The sequence below is a fragment of the Mesoplodon bidens genome (genome assembly GCF_964165515.1).
Source record: "Mesoplodon bidens genome assembly, chromosome: 4".
In the NCBI taxonomy this organism is placed as follows: Eukaryota; Metazoa; Chordata; class Mammalia; order Artiodactyla; family Ziphiidae; genus Mesoplodon; species Mesoplodon bidens.
Window position 1 is genome coordinate 174,555,714 of NC_138160.1, and position 23,886 is coordinate 174,579,599.

The window sequence follows — 23,886 nt, forward strand, 5'->3', positions numbered from 1 at the left end:
GTTTTTAAATATGTATCCCCTGACAGGCAACACCATCATTCAAATTCCAGCCTTGGCCTAGTCTAGAGGTCTGCCTGGAGCCTTTCCAAAAGCTCCCACCAGTATGGCTGGGATGCTGGAGTGGTAGAATTTTACGATGTAAGCAATGAACACTTGGGCCATAATTCACGTAAGACTTCTCAAGCAACTGTATCATATACTACTTGGCCTCTAACTTTCCCCCACCCCAAATCCAAATTCCTTGCTCACTAAAAATGGGATTTCAAATATGGAAAAACTATTAACACCAGGTAAATCTGGGTATAGAGTAAAGTTCTTTGCCCTATTCTTGCAATTTTTCTCAAAGTTTTAAGTTACTTTCAAATAAAAACTTAAAAAAAAAAAGAAGTATTTTTCTGCAGTACTAGTCTGAACAGCTGGCTCATGCCTGAATCCAGGGTGGCTCACATGCACCCAGGCAAACCAGGCATTCCACAAATGTCTTCTAATCTCAACTATATTTGGAAGAGTAACATGATCCCATAGTTTATTTGGATTTTCAACATTGACAAATTTAAAAAAAATATTACGTTCTTTTGTAACTGGAGATTATGACAACGAAATGATTGTGATTACAAAACAAAACAAAACAATATAGTATCACTACTTACTCTATGAATTATACCAGCTGAATGTAGATGTTTAATACCACAGAGCATCTGGTAAAGAAGGTAGGACATTCTTTCGTGGTCCAACTCCATATGAATAACCTGACATAAGTTAGCATCCATTAATTCCATAACCAAATACCTGAGGAAATAAATGATCAGCCGTGTACACATGAAAATTATCCAAAATTCCTTTATGGTTATTAAACTAGAATTTTTATGAAATAGTAATAACTTACCGCCTAGTCACTGCACTGGCTAAAGTAAAAAGATAACTTGTTTTCCCTAAACATTTATAAGGTATCTTGAAAAGAAGCAAATGTATAATGAAAGTTTGTAAAAGTTTTCAAAAAATAAAAATAAAAACAACAACAAAATGTCTTTCAAGTTAAATATAAAACAATTTTTATATCATAGTAAATAGAATCTCAAACATTCAAATTCTCCTATATTTAAACATTTTTGCTATTGGATCATTGTTACCAATATAGAAACCATGCTGTTATTGCTCTCATCTTAAGAAAACTTTTGACCTTACTTCCCCCACCAGCTACCATCCTATATTTTTGTTCCCTATGCAAGCAAAAACTCCCCAAAGAGGTGTCTATACTTACCCTCTCCAATTTTTTCCCCCATTTTTCCTTAATCCCACTTTAATCAGGCTTTTGCCCCCACCACTTTGCTGAAACTGTCCTCAAGCCTCCATGTCGGCCTTCCGTGTTGCTAAATCCAGTGGCCAGTCCTACAATCCTGTGTGCCCTTTTCCTATCTCCAGCTTCTTACTGTTCAAGTGCCAGCACTCGGTCCTTGGTCTTCTTTTCTCTAACTGTACTTACAATCTTGGTGGTCTCTGGTCTCAAGACTTTAAATACCATCTATAGACTGACAACTACCAAATTAATACCTTCAACCCAGACCCCCCGCTGAACTCCAGGCTCATTTATCTAACTGCCTATTTCACAGTTCCACTTGGATGTTCAATAGACATCTTGAACTAAAACTGAGTTCCTGATTCTACCCTACCTCGCAATCTGTTCTTCCTGTAGCCTTCCACATCTCAGCTGAGAGCACTTTTATCCTTCTGGTGCTCAGGCCAAAAATCCAAGTGTTGTTCTCAGCTCCTCTTTCTCTCATACCACACATCCTCTCTAGGAGCAAACACTGGGGTTCTACCTTCAAACCAGCGTCAGCATCCTATCTCTTGCCTTTACCATCACTATCACCCCTCTGGTCTAAATGCAGCCATCATAATCTCTCACCTGAAATGCTGCAATAGCCTCCTGACTGGTCTTCTGTGTCCTACCCCTAACAGTGGGTTCTCAACTCAGAAACCAAAGTTATTCTTTTAAAACATAAGTCAGATAAGCTCACTCTTCCTGCTGAAAGTCTTACTGACTTGTGAAGGAAAATCCTTACAATGGCCTAGAGGCCCAGCAGTGTCTGGCCCTGTCACTTCTTTGAGCCCACCTCTTCAACTTTCCTCTGCTTCCTCTGATCCAGCCACACTGGCTCTTGCTGTTCTTAGAACACACCAGGCACACTCCCCTTCTGCTCCTTTACACTGCCTGTTCCTTCTATCTTGATACTGCCTTCCTCCAAATATCTCTAGGACTAACCTCCTCACTTCCTTGGAGGCTTTCTTCAAATGTCACCAAACCAGTGAGGTCCTTCCCTAACTACCCTACTTAAAGTTGCAACCTGACTCCTAACGCCCAGCACTTCTGATCCCCCTTACCCAGCTCCATTTCTTCTACAACATTTGCCACACATCCTAATGAATGACATCATTTCCTTATTTGTTATGTTGACTGTCTATCTTCCCTGGCTTTCCTGAAAGCTCTAGGAAGAAATATGACCACCTGCAATTCTTAAAAAATGAAAGGGATTTTTGCTGTTTTGGTCACTAAAGTATGCCAAGTTCAAGAGAGTGCCTAGGGCTTCCTGGTGGCGCAGTGGTTGAAAGTCCACCTGCCGATGCAGGGGACACGGGTTTGTGCCCCGGTCCGGGAGGATCCCACATGCCTCGGAGCGGCTGGGCCCGTGAGCCATGGCCACTGAGCCTGTGCTCCGCAATGGGAGAGGCCACAACAGTGACAAGCCTGCGTACCGCAAAAAAAATAAAAAATAAAAAATAAGAGTGCCTAGCACACAGTTGGCAATCAAATGTTTGTTTGTTTGTTTGTTTTGGCCTCACCGAGTAGCTTGCGGGCTGAAAGCATGGCGTCCTAACCACCAGACTGCCAGGGAATTCCTGGCAATCAAATATTTGTTGAATGAATGAATACACGAATAAATTTAGGATAAAGTTGTGCATTATATCTCAATAATAAATTAATATCTCATTTCATCATTACTAAGATAATTCTATTTCAGATTTTCTAGGTTTAATGACTTACCCATTTCAAATAATAATTATAAACACCTAAACCTTACAATTTGGCTTTCAGGGGACTAGAGAAAAACATATTATATTTTATATTTCAGTAAAGGAAATCACCAGCATTAATGGCACTGTCTGCTCTGAAGAATTATTTTCAGTCATCCTTTATCTATTGTAGAAATGATAACCATCTAGGCACAAATAGTTTAATATTATTATTCATTTTCCTTAATATTTCTCTTCCACAGAGAAAGTGGCTAGGATATCATTTAAAAATGTGTTCTCACCTATATTTCCTAAGTAAAAAAAGCAGTTACTTTCTTTTCTAAATTTTCAGTCTTTGATGAGCAGTGTATTGCCGAATAAAAATTATACTTACACATCTTGAAATTCTTCTAGAGTTTTTTGTGGTGTAAACACATTTAACAAACTAATTATCTGAAAAGAGAAAATTATATCTCAGCATGTCAAATGACTCTACCTGATTATAAAAATTAAGTTTAACATTAAAGTGTATTAAAACTACAAAAAAAAATCACAGCAGAGCTTTGTATTTATTATTATTGTTATTGCTTTTACCAAAACATTCTATTACACAACATTTGAAAAAAGCTAAATGATTAGGATTCTCATCTTGGAAATAATACGCACTTTTAATCAAATCACTTTTATGTGTCCCCAGTAACTTATAGAATTTTAACACATAATGTCTTTCTAGCTCTGAACATAAAAAAGTAGCAATTACAAGTAGAAAAACACTAAATAAAGCAATATGTTAACTCTGAAAACTTAAATACAATATTCAAATTTCTAAAAAGTTTTGAAATGTGAAGGCTAAGCTTATATTTTTGGTATGATAAAGATGAAATGCCTCATAGCATTACCTATTTACATTACCTTTACGTAAGGAGGATTCAAGAACTGACCCCACCACAGGCCTTGGTCCTGGCACCCCAATGGTTAAACAATGAATTCTGCTGCTTGAGCATCAAACACACGTCCTCAATCATTTCAAATGACTGAGGGAAAGATGAATTATTCAGTATATAGGATTGGAGTGGCTGGCTAGCCAAGGGGAAAAAAAACTAGATTCATACTTCAATCTTCACACCAAGATAAACTCAAAATGGAACAAAAATTTAAATCTAAAACATGAAACCATGAAACATTAAAATATGAATAAACATTTATAAAATTCTAGTGTAGAAAAGCCTTTTCTAAGCATGACAGGAAACCTAGGAGATCTGATTATGTTCAACAACAACAACAAAAATCAGTATGACAAAAACAACCTAAATTAGGTCAGATGGAAAAGAACTGAGGGTTGACAGCTTTAATATACAAAGATCTTCTATAAATGCATAAGAAAGAAACCAACAGTTCTAGAGAAAAATGGACACAGGCCATGAAAAACAAACTCTCAAGGAATAAAAATAAATGGCTAATAGAGATATGGAAAGAAAATCAACCTCACAAATAAAAATAAGGTATCATTTGTCATCTATCAGTTTGGTAAGGTAAAACAAAAGATCAACAGTATGTAGCTCTGGGGTATTTTGAAATAAAAGACATACTCAGATACTCAATAAAAGTGTAAAACTGACAGTCTTCTTTGAGGTTAATTTGTCAGTATATATTATTAAAACTAAAAGTGTGCATAGTCTTTGACCCAGCAATCTTGGCCAAGGAATTCACCTGGACAAGTGTGCAAAGATGCAATGTATAAGGATGTTCACTGCAGCACCGCTTATAATAGCAAAACACTGGAAACAATCTAAAAATCTGATAATAGGTGATTGGTTAAATGAATTACTGTGCATCTGTACTATGTAGCCATTTAAAAAATGGTTTAGATCTATGTTCATTAATGTATATGAGATCTAGCAACATTCCACTAGGGAAAAAGCAGGATGCATAATAACATAACTGAGCTTATTTATGTATGTGTGTACATATATGTATAAGAACGCTCACCAAAATGTTAATGATAGTGACCTGTGGGTGGTGGGATTCAAGGATTTTTCTTTCTTGTTTATACTGTCTGAATTAAAAAAAATAATAAACATATTTTTTTGTAACCTGAGAAAAACACTTTACTTTTTTTTTAAACCTGTAAAATAAAGCATGCATTGGAGAATTTAAAAACAAACTCAAACCACAGACTCAAAAGACTGAACCTATCTTAGTTTTGTGTTTAATGTCCCTACACCAGAAAAATCCAGCATAAATGTTACAACAAAAGGAGCCATATAGAGTTGAGTGTACTTTTAAATACTTATCCCCCCCACCCCGTAACAAAAAGAGGTCACATGGGAGGGGATCTCCAAAGCCCCTGCCAGACTTAACATTTTATAATTTTATAACATGGCAAGGTTATCAAAATCATGTTCAAAATAATGCTCAGGCATCAGTAGTAGAACATAAAATGGGCCTGAGTACCTCATTTTCTAGAGCTATACTGTTTTTCCTTAAAACTTACAATGCTTTGATTTCTGTAGAGATGCCAAGTACAACTATCTTGAATATAACCTCATCTAATAACATTTATTTAAATAAATGTGAATATGTCAAAGCTACTTATCGAACAACGTTTTTCTAAAAAGTATTTGGATAGTTTTCAATTTGCCAGGTCAATACTGTTGCCATTTTATACACAGGGAAACAGTGAAAACCAAATGGTTACAAGGTTATTTGACATTCCCATCTGTGTTGAGTGACCTAAATGTCTGTGGACAATGATGCCTCTCGCTGACTTCAATATCCCCCATGTTGATTAAAAATTCTGTCAGTAAAATATAACCATTTAAATAGTATTTTTATCACTAGTTTACCCTAGGTCTAAGCTCATTGTATCTCCAAAGACCCAGATGATTATGACAGCATTGACAACGTTAAAGTATTTATTAGAGGAAACATAGACATAACTTACATTTTTATGATTGACACATTTTAAGAGGACAAGTTCACGATAAGCTCTCTTTGCATGAGTCTGATTCTGAAAAGGACGGCTTAGTTTCTTGACTGCAACATTTATCCCAAGAACTGTATCAAAAGCAGCACTATAATTAAGAAATGTAATAGGCAACCCATTAGGATGATCTTGGAATAGACAGCAATGCAGAATGTACATTCAATGTATTATCTGTTTAAATGAATAACAAATAAGGAAAAATCTGCTTGCTTCCACTCTGGTACTCCTGCACATTAAGAGCAAGGTGAGTTGGCTAAGAGTGCAGGACGAACGGACTCCTCCGCAGAGGCGCCACCATGGCAGCTGAAGCTAGGATGGGATTCAGCAATCCTTCGCACATGGACGTCTCATTATATTAGTTGAGATTACTATGTTCAGAACCAAGTAATTTAATAGAGAGCATGTAAGACTGCTCAGGAAACAAAATCTTCAGTTTAAATATGCCAACAAGTTGAAAAAAAGTCACTGGTATCACAGAATGAAATATAAGTATATTTTGGAGTATCACAGGGGAGAAGATGGTTTGAACTCATGAGATGGATATAATAAATCTAAGTTTTGATTGATTGTGTTTTTCCCAGATATAAGAATCTAAAAGGAAAACAGAAGCCAAAATCTCACTTCATGGTAAATCCCCAAGATACAAAATCCCTAACATAAGCAATTGCTATCCATAAAATTCTGCTAGAAATACCTCCTCATACTACTATGGTAAGAAATAAAATATTCTAGGAGCTGTGTTTCCAGAATCTCAAGTTCCCAGCTGAAGTTTATGATTGATTTTCCTCCAGAAAATAGATAGGAAAAATTGAGTACCTTCTGTACTAGTTTCAAGCTAGCGCTAACAGTATGATTGCTGTCACTGTTACCTTTTGGCTCCTCATCAGGGGTTAAAAGCTGCTAAAGACCATCTGAGAACCTAAGCACCATTTAAAATACTGTTTCTATTTATTTATTCTATTCAGTTTATAACACTGTTTACATTATTCACTTCTATTAATTTTTTTTGCCAAAAAACCCAAACTTAATTCAATTTTAACTTTTTTTAAATTGAAGGCTGTCTGCTGTAGCATTTGGTTAAGAATTATTAGAAGCTTCATGTTACTTTGGAATTACTTTTTTTTAAATTCAGTTCACATTATGTGTTCATGTATACACAGATGTAAAATCACATGCCCAGGGACTTCCCTGGTGGTCCAGTGGTAAAGAATCCGCCTTCCAATTCAGGGGACTTGGGTTCGATCCCTGGTTGGGGAACTAAGATCCCACATGCTGTGGGGCAACTAAGCCTGTGTGCCGCAACTACTGAGCTCATGTGCCGCAAACTGCAGAGCCCACGCGCTCTGGAGCCTATGGGCCACAAGTAGAGAGAAGCCCACATGCCACAAGGAAAGATCCCACATGCCTCAATGAAGGCCCTGCGTGCCACAACTAGGACATGATGGAGCTAAAAAAATAATAAAGAAAATAAATAAATTAATTAAAATCACATGCCCATATGCAAATGTAATATTCATATGGATTATAAAATGTTAAAAATAAATCTATTTGTGAAACAAATCATTAATTAATACATACACATGTGATTTGTACTTATATATATATATATTTCTCAGTCTTGAGAATTTAAAAACAGACACACCTTTTTTGGTCTCAAAAGTTTTTGTCCAATGAGCCAAATGGACCAATTCTGAATATCTGAGCGGACTCATGCTTCCCCATTCCTAGTTCCAACTCCAGGAGGAGCTACCTTCAGTTATTCCTGGCTTTACTTCTTTTAGTAATATCTCAACTCCAAAGAATATACTTTTATCACTATTTCCTCATTTATCAACTTCAGAAATTAGCTATTTGCTCCCTATTATGAAAACTGAGGATTTAGTCACTTAGTTGAAACCCCCAACTCCTCCTAGTTTTTGGTTCTCATGTTATTTTATTTTATTTTGCAGTACGCAGGCCTCTCACTGTTGTGGCCTCTCCCGTTGCGGTGCACAGGCTCCGGATGCGCAGGCTCAGAGGCCATGGCTCACGGGCCCAGCCGCTCTGCGGCATGTGGGATCTTCCCGGACCGGGGCACGAACCCGTGTCCCCTGCATCGGCAGGTGGACTCTTAACCACTGCGCCACTAGGGAAGCCCTCTCATGTTATTTTTAACTTTTCTCTTGGTCACCCTTGTAACTTTAAATAACATGCCTAAACTTGTTGCATCAACTTTCAAAGGAACCTCCTGCTCCTCACTATGTAGAATGAGAATATTACACTTCGTCTCCTTTTTCCTCCAGCTCTCTCATCTCTTCTCCTCCAATTTCTGTCTTAAGTGGTCAAGTTTAATAACACATCTTCCAATCTCTGTAATTAAATCTTCTGTGTTTCTTCCTTAGGATGTATCTAAAAGTTGAAAATCAACTTGCAGAGTGTATGTATGTATGTGCACACATGTAAACATTACTAATTTCAGAGCGAGGATTACATTTCATTTCTAAAGATCACATGACCCTTGCCACTCATAAGAGAATGTGATTGTTTCCAGCATTAAGGTTAAATGGATTCTCTTCTAACATTCCATAAGTTCTCAAACATCATGCCGCTTTAAATTTGTTTTATTCTTAGATCATGACTTTTTCTAACTTTTCTACCACAAGTTTCTAATAAGCTTTTTTTTTCCTTAGTAAGAGAAGACAAATATACCTCTTTAGAGCCTGCCACTAGTACTTCTTACCTTCTTACTCACATTATCTATTGTTTGGAATCTATTCCATTTTGGGGGAAGACATTTTTCTTGCGGTTTCAAGGCCTGATGTGTACCTATCGCCCTGGGATTTCTTTTCTCTGCCTTCCACTGCTTCTGGTGTTACACATTCTTGTATTCCTTCTTGTTGGAGTACATTCTCAAGGAATTTCCTCAGAAAAAAGGGCATGGAAGATAAATTACCTTACTCTTCCTTTATCCTTGACTGATAAGTTTGTCTTCTAAGCTCGAAATCAATTTTCTCTCAGAGCTCCAATGATTTCCAAAGCTGAGTGTTGTTGGTGAGAAGGCGTATGCCTGCCTGGTATTCATTCTTTTGCTTCCTTTTTTGTTCCTCATCTCAATGATTTATTACAAAGAACCATGTTTTGTCAACAACCCCAAAGCGCTCCCCCCCAACTAATCACTATCCTTCCTGCCCCCCAAAGACGATAACTACTTCTGACTTTTTTTTATAGTATAATTAAAAAAAAAATTTATTTGGCTGTGCTGGGTCTTAGCTGCTGCACGCAGGATCTTCAATCTTCATTGCGGCATGCAGGATCTTTTACTTGTGGCATGTGGGATCTAGTTCCCTGACCAGGGATCGAACCTGGGCCCCCTGCATTGGGAGCACGGAGTCTTAGCCACTGGACTACCAGGGAAGTCCCCTACTTCTGACTTTTATGATAATCACTTCCTTGCTTTTACCAGCTAAACATGTATCTTCAAGCCCCTGCATCATTTATTTTTGCCTGGTTTTTGAAACTGTCTATGTCTGACTTCTTTCACTCAACATTATATTTGTGAGGTACATCCGTTGTTGTGTGAAGCTATAACTCATTCTGTGTCATCGCTATAATATTCCTTTGTTATGATTATATGACATAATGTTGATAGATACATTGGTTGTTTTCAGTTTGCAAGCAAAAAACATGGTCATAAACATTCTTGTACATGGTTCTGGGCATGCATTTCTGACGAGTAGATAGCTAAAAGTGGTATTACATATAGTTTATTTTAGTAGATAATGCCAAACTGTTTTCTAGGCATTTGATATTTTTGTAGTATATCGACCCTATGTCCTGCAAGAGGGCCAAGTTTAACAAAAGGGAGATCACAAGGGAAGGGGTGGGGGGGGCACTAATCCAATCACAAGAGCCCTTTAGAAGCAGAGTTTGTTTTGGCTGGTGGGAAGAGGGGACTGTCAGAGAGATCTGAATCCTGAGAAGGACTAGACATGTTGTGGCCTTTAAGATGGAAGGGGGGTCATATTAGAAGGAATGTGGGAGCCTCTAGGAGCAGAGTGGCCCCTGGCTGATAGAGAGCAAGGGAATGGAATGGAGACCTCTGACCTACAGCTGCAAGGAACTGGGTTCTGCCAAGAACCTGAATGCACTTGAAAGCAAATTCTTCCCCAGAGCCTCCAGATAATAAGAGCCCAGTCCAGTGACACCTTGATTTCAGCCTTGTGAAATGCCAAGCAGAGAACCCAGGGAAGCCCACCCAGATTTCTGACCTACAGAACTACGAAATTATAAATGGTTGTTGTTTTGCTTTAAACCACTAAGTTTATGGTAATTTGTTATGTGGCAACAGAAAACAAATACATCCTCTCTTCTATATTTTTCTACCCTTTTGTCTCCCCAGGCTTCTTTCTGGATACTTTTTTCCTCACCTATCTTTCAGATCACAATTCTCTCTTCAGTTATATCTAATATGCTTTTAAACCCACCCATTAACTTCATAATTTAATTACTATGTCTTATAGTTCTATAATTTCTATTTAGTTTTTTTAAGTTTTCATTTTCCACCAAAAATTTTTCATACTGTCTTTTATCATCTGGAACATAACATCATAACTCTTTGGAAGTCTGGATCCAATAATGCCAATAACCCCTGTGGATCTGTTTCTTTTCTCTGTTGTTTGTGCTGGATTTTGTGAATGTTGTCCAATCTCCTTGTGTGACTAGTTATTTCTGATTACGTGTTGCACCTTGAACTTGCAAAACTGTTTGCTATCTAGAAATAATTTGATATCCAGTATGACGCTATCTTCCTCCAGGTAGAATTTACATTTATTTCTGCTGGTTACCTGGGGGCACTAGCAATTTGGGCTCACCTCACTTTGGGTTCAGCAAATGAGATGATGTGAAGCTAAGTGGCAGTTCCTGCAAGGGCCGGTTTCTTTTTGGTTCATCCTTACTTCTAGGATGCAGCCCTTTATTGGACCCAGTTAAAGCAAAGGAAGTTCACTAAGCCCCTTTAGAGGGCCCTGGACTCCAATCCCTGTCTCCTATAGTCCCACAAAGCAGTCCAAAGGACTCTAAGTCTCTCAGCTGCCCACTCCAGAATTTTCAAATGCCCTCAAGGGAAAGAACACCCCAAATCCTGGGCTCCTCTTACTAGGCTTCTCCTTCCCCAGATACTGGCCTAATAATTCTTCATTTACTTACTCTCTAGGGGCAAATGCTGAGCATGGGGGTGGGGGTGGGAACATTGGGAGCCAACTAGCAAAACTGTTTCATAGACACACTTTTAATTAACATCCCTGCTTCTAGCCATCGTTTCATCTTCGTTTTTTGTATCTGGCATCTGTATACTCACAGCCTCTTTGGAGTTCTACTATAGATAGGTTCTCTTCTTTGTGGCAAATGTCTTATCTACTTATTCTCACTTCCTCTGCAGAAACTTGTTAAATGCTCTCATATCCACTGATTACTGCTCTCCTGTCTCTTTGTTTAGGTGTCTGACCCACCATCTTAAATTAGAAGTTCCAAACTATACATTTTAGAGGTGTAACTATGAAGACACAATGATTTGCCCAAGGTCACTAAGAACTACTGCTATGAGGATCTGAGCTAGACTTAGAAGTCAATTCTCCTGAATCATAGCCTTCCTATGCCTTATAGCCTATATCTTCTTTATCATAAAAATTTTGTTGTGGACATTATGGTTATTTATATATACTAATAGAAAACAAAACAGTATAAAACAGGCCAACATTCATACTTGTACAAAACTAGAGGAAGCAAGAAGGAGTAAGAGCTATACCAACCATTTCATGTTAAGGTTGTAACTGTCACTTCTAAGCATTGTCAGATCTAATATTACACTTTTTTTAAAAAAACACTTCATAAAAGATGCTCAACATTGTTGATTATTAGAGAAATGCAAATCAAAGCTACAATGAGGTACCACCTCATACCAGTCAGAATGGCCATCATTAAAAAGTCTACAAGGGACTTCCCTGGAGGCACAGCGGTTAGGAATCTGCCTGCCAATGCAGGGGACACGGGTTCAAGCCCTGGTCCGGGAAGATCCCACATGCTGCGGAGCAACTGAGCCACTGCACCACAACTACTGAGCCTGCGCTCTAGAGCTCGCGAACCCCAACTACTGAGCCCACCCGCCTAGAGCCCGTGCTCCACAACAAGAGAAGCCACCACAATGAGAAGCCCACACACCACAACGAAGAGCAGCCCCTGCTCGCCGCAACTGGAGAAAACCTGCACGCAGCAATGAAGACCCAATGCAGCCATAAATAAATAAATAAATTTATATATATATATACATAAAAAGTCTACAAATAACAAATGCTGGAGAGGGTGTTGAGAAGGGGAACCCTCCTACACTGTTGGTGGGAATGTAAGCTGGTGCAGCCACTATGGAGAACACTATGGAGGTTCCTCAAAAAACTAAAAATAGAGCTACCATATGATCCAGCAATCCCACTCCTGGGTATATATAAAGAGAAAATTATAATTCAAAAAGATACATGCACCCCTATGTTCATAGCAGCACTATTCACAATAGCCAAGACATGGAAACAATGTAAATGTCCATCTACAGATGAAAGGATAAAGAGGATGTGGGACATATATACAATGGAATACTACTCAGCCATAAAAAAGAATGAAATAATGCCATTTGCAGCAACGTGGATGGAATGAGATTATCATACTAAGTGAAGTAAGTCAAAAAGAGAAAGACAAATACCATATGATATCACTTATATGTGGAATCTAAAATATGACACAAATGAACCTTTATGAAACAGAAACAGACTCATAGACATAGAGAACAGACTTGCGATTGCCAAGGCGGAGAGAGGTGAGAGAGGGATGGACTGGGAATTTGGGGTTAGCAGATGCAAACTATTATATGTTAGAATAGATAAATGACAAGGTCCAACTGTATAGCACAGGGAACTATATTCAATATTGTACTATAAACCATAATGGAAAAGAATATTTTAAAAAAAGAATGCATATATACATATAACTGAACCATTTTGCTGTACAGCAAAAATTAACAACATTGTAAATCAACTATATTTCAATTAAAAATTTTTTTAATAAAAGCAAAAAAAAAAAAGTTAAGCACTTCGTAGAACTGTTTCGTAAAACAAACAGTCCTCACTACTTTGGTTAAAGAACTTGAGATTTTAGAAGGAGAGAGAAAAAGTGAATATATATATATATGAAAGAAATGTACACACATTTTCCCCGTAGAGCTTTAAAACCTTGAATTACTTAATTCTACTAATAACTTAATTTTATAAATACTTCAAATGATAAACATTTTAAAACTTAATTATTTTACTAACAGTTTTAATGAACAACAAAAACATAGAAACAAATAAATCAGACAACTGTAAAAACAATTCAAAATTCGGAGTCAGAATATTTTATTTGGATCCCAGCTCCTCCTTTTAATCCTGTAACAATACCTGCACTTTGGTGTACCTGCACACCTGTCCCTATATCTTTATCAAGCTCTAGTTTAAATAGATGATTAACAAGTTTTGTAAACAATGCATTATTGCTATGATATTTTACTTCTCAAAAATGTAAAAACACATGTATATTAGTTTCCTATTGTTGCTATTACAAATTAGCACAGATTTACTGATTTAAAACACATATTATCTTACAGTTCTGGAGTGTGTGTGTGTGTGTGTGTGCGCACGCGCATGTGCGTCAATCAAACCAATCACACACTCTTTGGTTCGATCAGAGAGAAGGCTCTATTCGAAGCATGAGCTGAGATTATCTGAAGTTCCATAGATAAGTCTCAAAAGATCAGGGATAGTGTCAGGACAGGGACAGAAGAGCAGGGTTTCAAAGGAGACTCCAACGAGGAGATGCAGCGGGGACAAAAGTGATGGGCGTGGGAAAGAACCTGTCATATTTGCAGAGAAGGGACCATTGGAGGTAAGAAGTTATCTAAAAGTTAGGGCTTGATGGTGGGTATACTCAAGCCCTTCCATCACTGATGAGGAAGAAAGGAGTCTGACTGGCACCATTCATAGTTTCTTGCTCTATCTACACAGCAGAACAAGGTAAAAGATCCTCTCCTTGAACCTCATATAAAAAGAACACTTGTCTTTTAAGGACCTTAAAGCATAATACCAATATCCAAGACTCTGTGCAAAACAGAGCCAGGAAAAAATCCTCTGAAGACATGTGGGGGAAGTATCACGGGAAAAGTTTCTCTCTTGTCAGTCTGGGACTACCATTGCCTGCACCACCACTGCTGCAGTTCAATGGGACCACGAAGCCTCAAGCCTAGAAGGAAGGTGAGGAGCAGTCACCCACCTTCCCGGCTGAGAGGAAGCCAGCACAGGCTCTGGTAGAAAGTAGTAGTAAAGTAATAATGGAAACCAGGTCTCCAACCATCTAGGCCCAGCTCTCGTGACGGCACCTCGTCTAAAAGCCAAAAGAAAACATCCCAGAAATCTAAGAATAATTTTCATAATTGCACAAACATTTCTAAAAGAAACCATCAATAATCTGAATCAAGTTAACTAACCTCTTTTCCATGCATCAGTAAAGTTAACCCAACTAAAAGGTTTTGATTTGGTAATGAACAACTGGCTTGGGTTACAAAGTTAAGTGAATAATTACATCAAAGATCACAAAATAAACTGTTAGCTGTGCAAGAGGCTCATTAAGAGCTATTTTAATCAGTTCAAAGACTTCCTTCTTGAGCAGAAAAGGGTGAAACCCAGTTTTTGATCCTTCCTTAAAATCAAAATTCAGGCTATGGAAATGGGGGTTTGCAAGATGTGAAATTTAGGATGGTGTTAAAATTTTAGCCTCTACATGTATGTGAGGTGAAAGTTGCTCCTACAAATGTTAATAAAATTGTCATAAAATTATTTAAATGAAAATACTAAGAGTTAAGTGAAAGTACAGTTAAGATTATAGCAATATATAACTTAAGTTACAAGAAAATGACAACATATTTTAATGCATAATATAACATGAAAATATTACATATAATACTGTAGTATCAGGGGTAAAATATCCATTAAAAATGACAAATATCCTTAAGTTAAGGCACCTTTCAGTTTATATTTTTTTTCAAAAAAATTTTTATTAAGGGGGGATTCACATAAACATAAAATGAACCATTTTAAAGTGAACAATTCAGTAGCATTTAGCACATTCACAGTGTTGTGCAATCACCACCTTTAAGTAACCCCAAAAGATTTTCATCACCCCAAAAGGAAACTCCATACCCATTATGAAGTTGCTCCCCATTCCTCTCTCCCCCATGCCCTTGTTACCACCAATCTGCATCTTTCTCTATGGATTTACCTACTTTGGATATTTCACATAAATGGACTCATATAATAATACTACCTTTTATGTTTGGCTTCTTTCACTTAGCATGTTTCTGAGGATCATCTATGTTGTAGCATATATCAGTGCTTCATTTTTTCTTATGAATAATATTCCATGTATGTATAAAACACAGCTTGTGTATCCATTCATTTATTGATGGACATTTGGGCTGTTTCCACCTTTTGGCTATTGAGAATAGTGCTGCTATGAACATTTGTATACAAGTCTTTTTTGAACACCTGTTTTTAATTCTTTTGGGAATATATCTAGGGGTATTTACTGGGTCATGTAATAATTCTACGTTTAACTTGTTGAGGAACTGTCAAACTGTTTTACACAAGTGGCTGCACCATTTTACATTCTCACTGGCAATGTAGGAGGGTTGTAATTTCTTCACATCCCTGCCAACCTTTGTTATTTTCCATTTTGTTGATTATGGCCACCTAGTGGGTATGAAGTAGTACCTCATTGTGGTTTTGATTTGCATTTCCCAAATGACTAACAATGAGCACCTTTTCATATGTTTATTGGCCATAAATCTTCTTTGGGGAAATGTCTATTCAAGTCTTTGCCTGCTTTTTTTTTTTTTTTAATTGGGTTGTTTGATGAGAACCTACTGTATAGCACAGGGAACTCTACTCAGTGCTCTGTGGTGACCTAAATGAGAAGGAAAATCCAAAAAGGAGGGGATGTATGTATACGTATAGCTGATTCACTTTGTTATACAGCAGAAACTAACACAACATTGTAAAGCAACTATACTTCAATTTAAAAAAAAAAAAGATGCTTTTACCTAAAAATAAATAAATAAATAAATTGGGTTGTTTGTCTGTTTGCTGTTGAGTTGTAGGAGTTCTTTATATTCTGAATATTAGACTCTTACCAGATACGCGATTTGCAAATATTTTCCCATTTGTGGGTTGTTTTTTTACTCTCTTGACAGTGTTCTTTGATACACAAAAATTTTTAATTTTGATAAAGTCCAATTTCTTCTTTTGTTGCTCATGCTTTTGATGTCATTTCTAAGAATTCAAAGTCATGAAGCTTCCCCCTTTGTTTTCTTCTAAGAGTTTTATGGTTTTAACTCTTATATTTAGGTCATTGATCAGTTTTGAATTAACCTTTTACATGATGTGAGGTAGGAGTCCAACTTCATTCTTTTGCATGTGGGTATCCAGTTGTCCCAGCACCATTTGTTGAAGAGACTGTTCTTTCCCCATTGAATAACCTTGGCACCCTTTTTGAAAATCAACTGGCCACAGATGTATGGGTTTATTTCTGGACTCTTAGTGTTTAAAATTCTTTAAAAATTCAGAACTTTCCATCCTATAATTCTACCACTGCTTTTACCAGAGGAGGTTTAGCTTATAACTGTTTATTTGGGAACTTTCATTTCAAAATTAGAATTTTTTTAATGAAAAATATACACCCATAATGAGTAATTTCATTATTAAACACTTCTTTAAAAAACAAAGATGGGAAGTAGTATATGAAAACTGGAAATCAAAACTAATCTCTGAAAAACAGTATTTTTTAAAGTAGCATGTAATTTTATTGTCATTTACCATGCTGTAATGAAGTCATTAATTTTAACTGTATAACCCTTGTAAAGCTCTCCATTATACAATTAATCATGAATTTCTAATCAAGCTCTTAATGTGGTTATTACATTAAATGTCCTTGATATCAGTCTTGCTTAATTCCCTATGCCAAATTACCATCCAATTCCAAATAAGAGATGGGTTATAAATCAAAAGAATATTTTACTGTCTAGAACTTTTTATTAACATCAAAGTATCCTAATATGAACCATCCATTCACTTTAAAACTTTCCTGGCACACTGGATTTAAGTATCAATATAGCATGTTATCAATTGGAAGTTAAGATCACCACTATTTTAGATGCAAGCCAGGCATTCCTTCCAAACAGCCCCTTCCCCCTCATTAGTTTTTCTGGGAATCTCTGAACTACCATCTCCTCTCAGCTTCCAGGGCCTCTAACTACCTAAGCCGAATAAAACAACTAACTTCCCTGATCACATATCTCTACAACAGAGGATCAATTACTAACCAGTGATGCAGATTCTCTAAACTCAACATCTCTAATAAAAATATAAACTCTCCTACCAGACCATACAAGAGTTCTCTTTTATCTTGAATCCCCTTTACCTACAAGCTGTAATCATTGGGTGTTTAGCTTTACCACAGTTCCTTTTAGATGCAAAGACAATCTTGTTTTTACTAACCAAAAAAAGAAGAAAAGATTTTGCCAAAAAACTAAGGGATAAAAAGCTTGGGAAGTGCTGATAACTGTAGTCTAGAAAACATGTGAAAAACTTTACCTTTAGCTGGCCAGTGATGTCGCGGCAGCTGACTGTCTTACCAAGCAAGAGACTAAGGTTCAGGGTCAGACCAACGGTTCTGACGTTCTGGGCTGGACACATAGTTGAAGTGAGACACCAAGGAAGAGACGGCCAGCCCAACCCCTCATACGGCATCCCTTCCTGGTTAATCCATGGGGTGATAATGACACTGACTGGCCTCATCCTGCCAATGAAGGGCAAGGCACTGCAATGACGGCGCCTAGAAATGAATAGGAGTGATTGGGAGTAAAAGGGGGAGGGGGGAAAGGTGGCCAGGATGAAGAAATGAATAAAACTCCAAATTTCTGTTACAACTCACTGTCATACCTATTACTCTAATATCATAATGACAGGGGGAATGGAAAAGAAAAAAAAGAGAAAAGAAACAAAGAAAAAAGAAAAATTGCTACCTATTTAAATTTACGCAGCATTCTAAGAATTTGAGCTTGTATCCTACAATCTGACTATATGTAACTAAAGCAAGAGGTTGATTCAATTTAGCTTATAAACCTATAGCAAAGAAAAGGGTATTTTTATCATCAGTGTTTCTACATTCTGACGACTTAGATCTATTAAGTTTTTATTACAACAAAAACTCAATCTACACTACTGAAACAGACCATACTTACCAGACAATTCCTTGGGCTCCAGAGCCAATTGGTTTCAACTGCTGGTAACGTTTTAGGACAGTGAAAGTTGAGTCTGCCACTTGTACACTGTAAAACTGACTATCACATTTACTGTCACTCATGATGCAGTGTCATATAATATTCCGAAGAGCTGGTACAGTCGTCAGATTCCTTGAAAGAGAAACAGAATGAACATGCATTCTTACTGAAATTATACATGCATAGCTCACTTAATAGTGTTTCAGATTTATTGGTATATAAGACAATGTGGCTGTAAGTTGGTAAACTCAGTTAGACCAAGTTCTGAACTTAAGCAACATGCAAAAAATGCAAAGACATTTTAATGGTACAAGATTATCATGAAAGGAAGGAATTCTGAGACCCTGCATGACCACATCTTAAGGGATTGGATTAGGAAATAACAACCTTTGGAGAAAAGAATTTGTACATTTTTATTAGCCATGACAAGACTACATCACTATGTGATTCTCATCAGATTGCTTCCTGTGGGACCAGATTACACCGTGCTGTCTCAACCAGATATGGAGGCACTCTGGAGATGCTGCAAAATGAACATGTCTACAATTCATTCATGCGGAGAAACAAATGGACCAGTCTTCTGCTGTGTCCACAAATTCAGGTTAAAGTGATGAACCAGAAAGCAAGTCTGATGCCAAAGTGATTGTAAAAGTGCTAAGTTAAGGAACAACAGGGTGTTGGAGGCCTGGTGACACCTGTGTGTGCCGTGGATGCTCGTGAGTGCGCTCCTACCTTGTGAGGTGGTCCCGGAGCCGGCCTACATTCCCCAAACCCTACATCACTAGCTTCAATACAGACAGCCATAGACAGAGAACTCTGTCATAAGCTACAGTCAATAACATGGACGCTATGTTATCCACAAGGCATGAGTATAAACTGGCAGCCCCAGAGCGGCCTTTCTGTGGTTTAGACAGTAGGCTGAGATTCCTACGCTGCAGGAGCCTGTATGATTTTATACAGAAAACAAAGCAAACAGAAATCGGCAGGCAGCTACCTTTACTCCGTTCCCTAGCTCTTGTCTGATAATATTTATTCAAAAGTTAGCAAGCTATTTATATTGGTCATTTCTTAAAAATTAAAAAGCCAACAATAGAATCATTTAGGTAAATATTCTACACTGTTTACAAACACAGAATTTAAATTTTATTCTACAGCTTCCCCAAATTCCTGCTTGTTTGTTCTAACACCTAATATTTAATATCTACCCACTGAGTTTTTTGGAGTGACGATATGTGTTTCAACACAATGATGTCTAGGACTTCCATTAAACATGGAAATTGATTAACAACAAGACTGAACAAAGAATTTAAATCAAGTGAATAGTTTCTCCAACTGACTGTTGCTTCATGTTTTACCATTCTCAGGGCAGTGGCTGAGGCACAGCTGGTAGTACCAGCAGCCATTTTGACCAAGAGCCATTGCACACTGGCTGGGGATTGCATCTCAGAGGTCAGCGTTGCACTAGATAAACTAACACACTGTTCACAACGACCAACAGGAATTATCAGCCCTGTGTTACACTGGAGTGACCCAAGGCTTAGTGAGCTGGCCAAGCCATGCTGCTGTGAGAAGGGGGCCCTAAGCTCTAGAGGGGAGGGACAGGTCTGTCTTGTTCACGGCGGCACCCTGTACTCCCAGAACAGGAGGACAGGGAGGGCCTGGCCCCTGGGACAGAGTGACCATTCAATATACCTCTGCTGATCTGACCCATAACACTGTAGCTAATGATTCCCTCACAATGCTGCTCTATTTTACTGACATCTGAAGGAGTATCCTTTTCTAATTTATTTACAGTTTTTAAGAGACTGAGACAATTCATCTCAACATTTACGGGGTACCTTTGTACAAGAAAGTGATAAATAATATAGAAGACATATATCAAGATCAAACAGGTATTGGTCTTGAAGCAGCACCTACTTCACTATTTGGGGGAGAAGTGTGAGGAATGAGTCTATTACCTACATTGTAATATAAGTTATAAAGAGGTAAGGGCCATAAGCAAAATAGAAACAAAGCTGAAAGGCAAAAGAGGTCCTACCCACGAGCAGGGGTGCAGAAAACAAGAAGAGCTTCATGGGGGAGGTGGCATTTGCCCTGGATAGTTTTGCCAGAGACAGAGTAGAAGCACAGAACTCAAACTGACTGCTCAGACATGGTGAACTGCTCAGCTTGATGAGTGGGGTGAAAACGCAAAGGATCAGAGACAGACTCAGCGAGAAGGCAGGAGCCACTACAACCTGCTATTTCTTGGCCATATTGTAATGCACCAGCAATGCTGGCCATTCATAAAGCATTTCTTGAGCACCACTGTGGACCAGGTCCTTTGCCAGAACCTGCCTTCTGTGTTTCGAGCTTACAGAGGGCATACACTGCGGGTACACTCAGAAGAGATCGGATGCAAGGAGAGCCCTAAATCCAGAAGGATGGAGGTTTAGGGTGCGGGGATAAGAAGTAGCATGTGCAGAGAGCTAGAGGTGCATTCTAAGCATGACAAATCATTTGAGATTTGATTCTGCTGGGTCATGGGGGGAAAAAAACTGGAGAGAAAACAAGGCCAGATCACCCTAGGCCCTGGAAGCCGCTCGGAGCCATCTGGGCCTGGGCCTGAGGGCTGTGGAGCCATCAAAGCATGAGAGGCATGGGCTCACACTTGCTTTTCAGAGAGGTCATTCGGGAAGCTGAGAAAGGGTTGGATTCGAATGGGTAGGACTCAAAACAGGCAGACCTGACAAAAATGGCAGGATCGTGGCAGGTGGGGAAAAGAAGGAAATGCACGGCTCGGAGGAAGAATGTACGTGACTTGTTGCCCTGCAGTAGATGGGGAGAAACAAAGGTGAAACAGCTGGAGGTAAGCAGGAGATAGCTGAGTCGGAAAGTTCGGCTTTGGACAAGTTAAGTCTGAAGTGGCCAAGGGACAGTATGGCAGGCCTAGGCTGCTGACCTACTCCAGGATCCACCCCTCCCTTCATTTTAGTAACAGAAGCCACCCTGTTCCAGCTGGACAGATGGCTACCTAACTAGAGATGACATCTGGCCACTTTCCTGGCAGCCAGGTGTGGCCAGATGACCAACCTTTAGCTAATGCGATGTGAGCAGAAGTGATGTATGCTACTCCCAGATCATTTTTTTAAACAGAAAGCTGCTTGCCTTTCAATCTATCTTTCTCCCTTGCTGTTGGCTGAGGGATCAGCAGTCATAGACCCAGAGATGGAAGTCACATGCGGAAGATGCTAGGGTCACCCACCAGCCTGAGTCTGGAATGACCTTGTGGCACTGAGCTGGCCCCCATTCTGGTCCACCTGCCCACACTGAGATTGGCACAAATTAATCTCAACCTTGTTGAACAACTCTGGAACTCTCTCTGCTACAGCTGTTGTAACCTGTACTCAGACTGGTACAGTATTAGGTTAGCTTTTGTGAATTTGGGGAGTACATTACATTATGAGGTCAATAATTAACATAATTTCATCTCAAGATTTTAAATAATTTTAAAATTAAAATAAGTTTCCCCTATTAGGCAGAAAAAAAAATCACCTAAGACAGAATCTGTCAAAGCCACCTCCTCTGTCAAGCTTGGGCTTCATGGGCTTCATGAGAGCCAGAGAAAGAACCCCAAACCAAACTAAGAAAGCATGTAATTTAGCTATTAATGAAATCAACTCTCTCTTGAGATTGTATTTCAACAAAATGGACGTCAACCTGGTTTCAAAAGACAATTTACAAATTGAGAGGTGTTAAGAATTCTTCATGCAACCACATTACCAACACACTGAAGGTGCAGTCCCTGCCTTAACTTCCCTCACCAGAAGGTGCTGGTTCCTCACCTCGGTTCCCTGCAGTGGGACCCAGTGCCTACCGTGTTCACTGTCACTCAGCTTCTGCAGGTCTGCCTCTGCCTCCCTCCGCCAGGTCAGGAGCTCCTCAAAAGCAGGGAGGGCCTGTCTTCCCTCTCATACGACATTGTTCAATGCCCACCATTTTTCCACTGAAAAAGCTCCTAGAAGAACACACTCTGCTCCTACAGACCTAAGTGTGGTTGAGTGGGTACCTCGAGGTTAGGAATCGGCACGGCCTTTGCTAAAGGCATCTGGCTCATGTCCACACTCTCTCCACTTACCATGCTGCTTCGAGGAATGCTTGTTTAATGAAATGCTCTAATCGAAAATCTCTATTTCTCCAAGACTGGAGACCTGTAAAATCTACCCACTCTATAAATAAACATTGGGCAGGAGGAACATTCCTACCTGTTTAGAGCCTAGAGTAAGAAATGCTTTAAAATTTTTTTTCTTTACCTCTAGTATTCTAAATATAAGCAATTCAGGTACTATAAATATTAAATCTGATTAATTTTTGTAAATAGAAAAATTAGCTCTAACTACAGCTTTACATAGTTATAAAATTTTAAAGTGGGAAAGAACAGTGGAGAGCATACAGTCTGAGTCTTGTGGGGATGACAGCTACCATTTACTGAGTTCTCCTAACAAACTCCTGACGGCCTCCTGTGTGCCAAGCATGAGGTAGCAGCTGTCAATGGGGTACTAATCGGACAGTCCCTTCCCTCAAACCACCAACTGCATAATTATCACACCACGTAGAAAGTGTCCTAGGGGAATGCACAGGTTGCATGGCAGAAGCCCAGCAGAGTAGTGTCCAGAGGGCAGAGCGAGAGAACAAGTGGAATGTGTGAGTGAGAGATGGACGTAAAGGAAGGCTTCCTGGAGGAGGCAAGACCTGCGTGCAAGTTAAGTATCAACCTAGGTGTGACGAAACAGGTACTTTCACACATGATGGTGAGAACTATAAATTGGTAAAACATTTTTTGGAAGCAAAATAGGTAATACCTAAGAAAAAATTTAAATGCACAAGACTCCTAACCTGGCAACTACAATTCTATAAATGTATCTGACAAATACATGTGTACAAATATTCAAAGATATTTGTGCAAGGATGTCTGTAGCACTGATTGTAACAGGCAAAAAACTAGAAGTAACTTAAAAAGTACCCTTGGAATGACTGAATAAATTATGGCACAAAAGTATAATGAAGCCATTAAAAACAATGCAGGGACTTTATGCGTTGATATGGAAAGATGTCTAAGATATATAAGGAAATAAACCAAGTTAAAGAAGAGTGCATACGGTAAATGCCAATGTATGGAAAAATACACAAACACATGCACACACACACACACACACGCAATATGCTAGCAAGTGCAGAGAAACAGTGGGAAATGAGACTTTCATTCTTGCCATTATAACTTTGTTCTTTTTTTTAAAACTATGCACATATTTCACATTTTAAAAACTAAACAAACACTTTTAAATGAAAAGCTGCAAAATGGTCACTCACTCTGACACCTTTACAGAGAATGGATTTGAGGCAGATGAGACTGGAGGCAGGAAGGCAAGTGGGCCAGGCTCTGAGTACGCAGTTATACACCTTCTCCTAACAGCCTGTGAGGTGGTGGTACTGTCCTCACTCTGCAAATGAGGAAACA

The 23,886-nt window shown here is 38.6% G+C and overlaps 1 protein-coding gene across 3 annotated transcripts in view; it reads right to left on the minus strand.

The window, feature by feature from the left end:
- Window positions 1-23,886, minus strand: part of MAPK9 (mitogen-activated protein kinase 9) — a 59,352-nt gene that overhangs the window by 22,251 nt on the left and 13,215 nt on the right. For all 3 annotated transcript variants that reach the window (XM_081231005.1, XM_081231006.1, XM_081231007.1), the window contains exons 2-5: window positions 18,351-18,521; window positions 5,957-6,086; window positions 3,407-3,465; window positions 651-789 (exon numbers count right to left, since the gene is read on the minus strand). In XM_081231005.1, coding sequence (XP_081087131.1) covers window positions 651-789; window positions 3,407-3,465; window positions 5,957-6,086; window positions 18,351-18,472 — 450 coding nt within the window. In that variant the 5' untranslated portion in view covers window positions 18,473-18,521. The remainder of the gene's footprint in view (window positions 1-650; window positions 790-3,406; window positions 3,466-5,956; window positions 6,087-18,350; window positions 18,522-23,886) is intronic.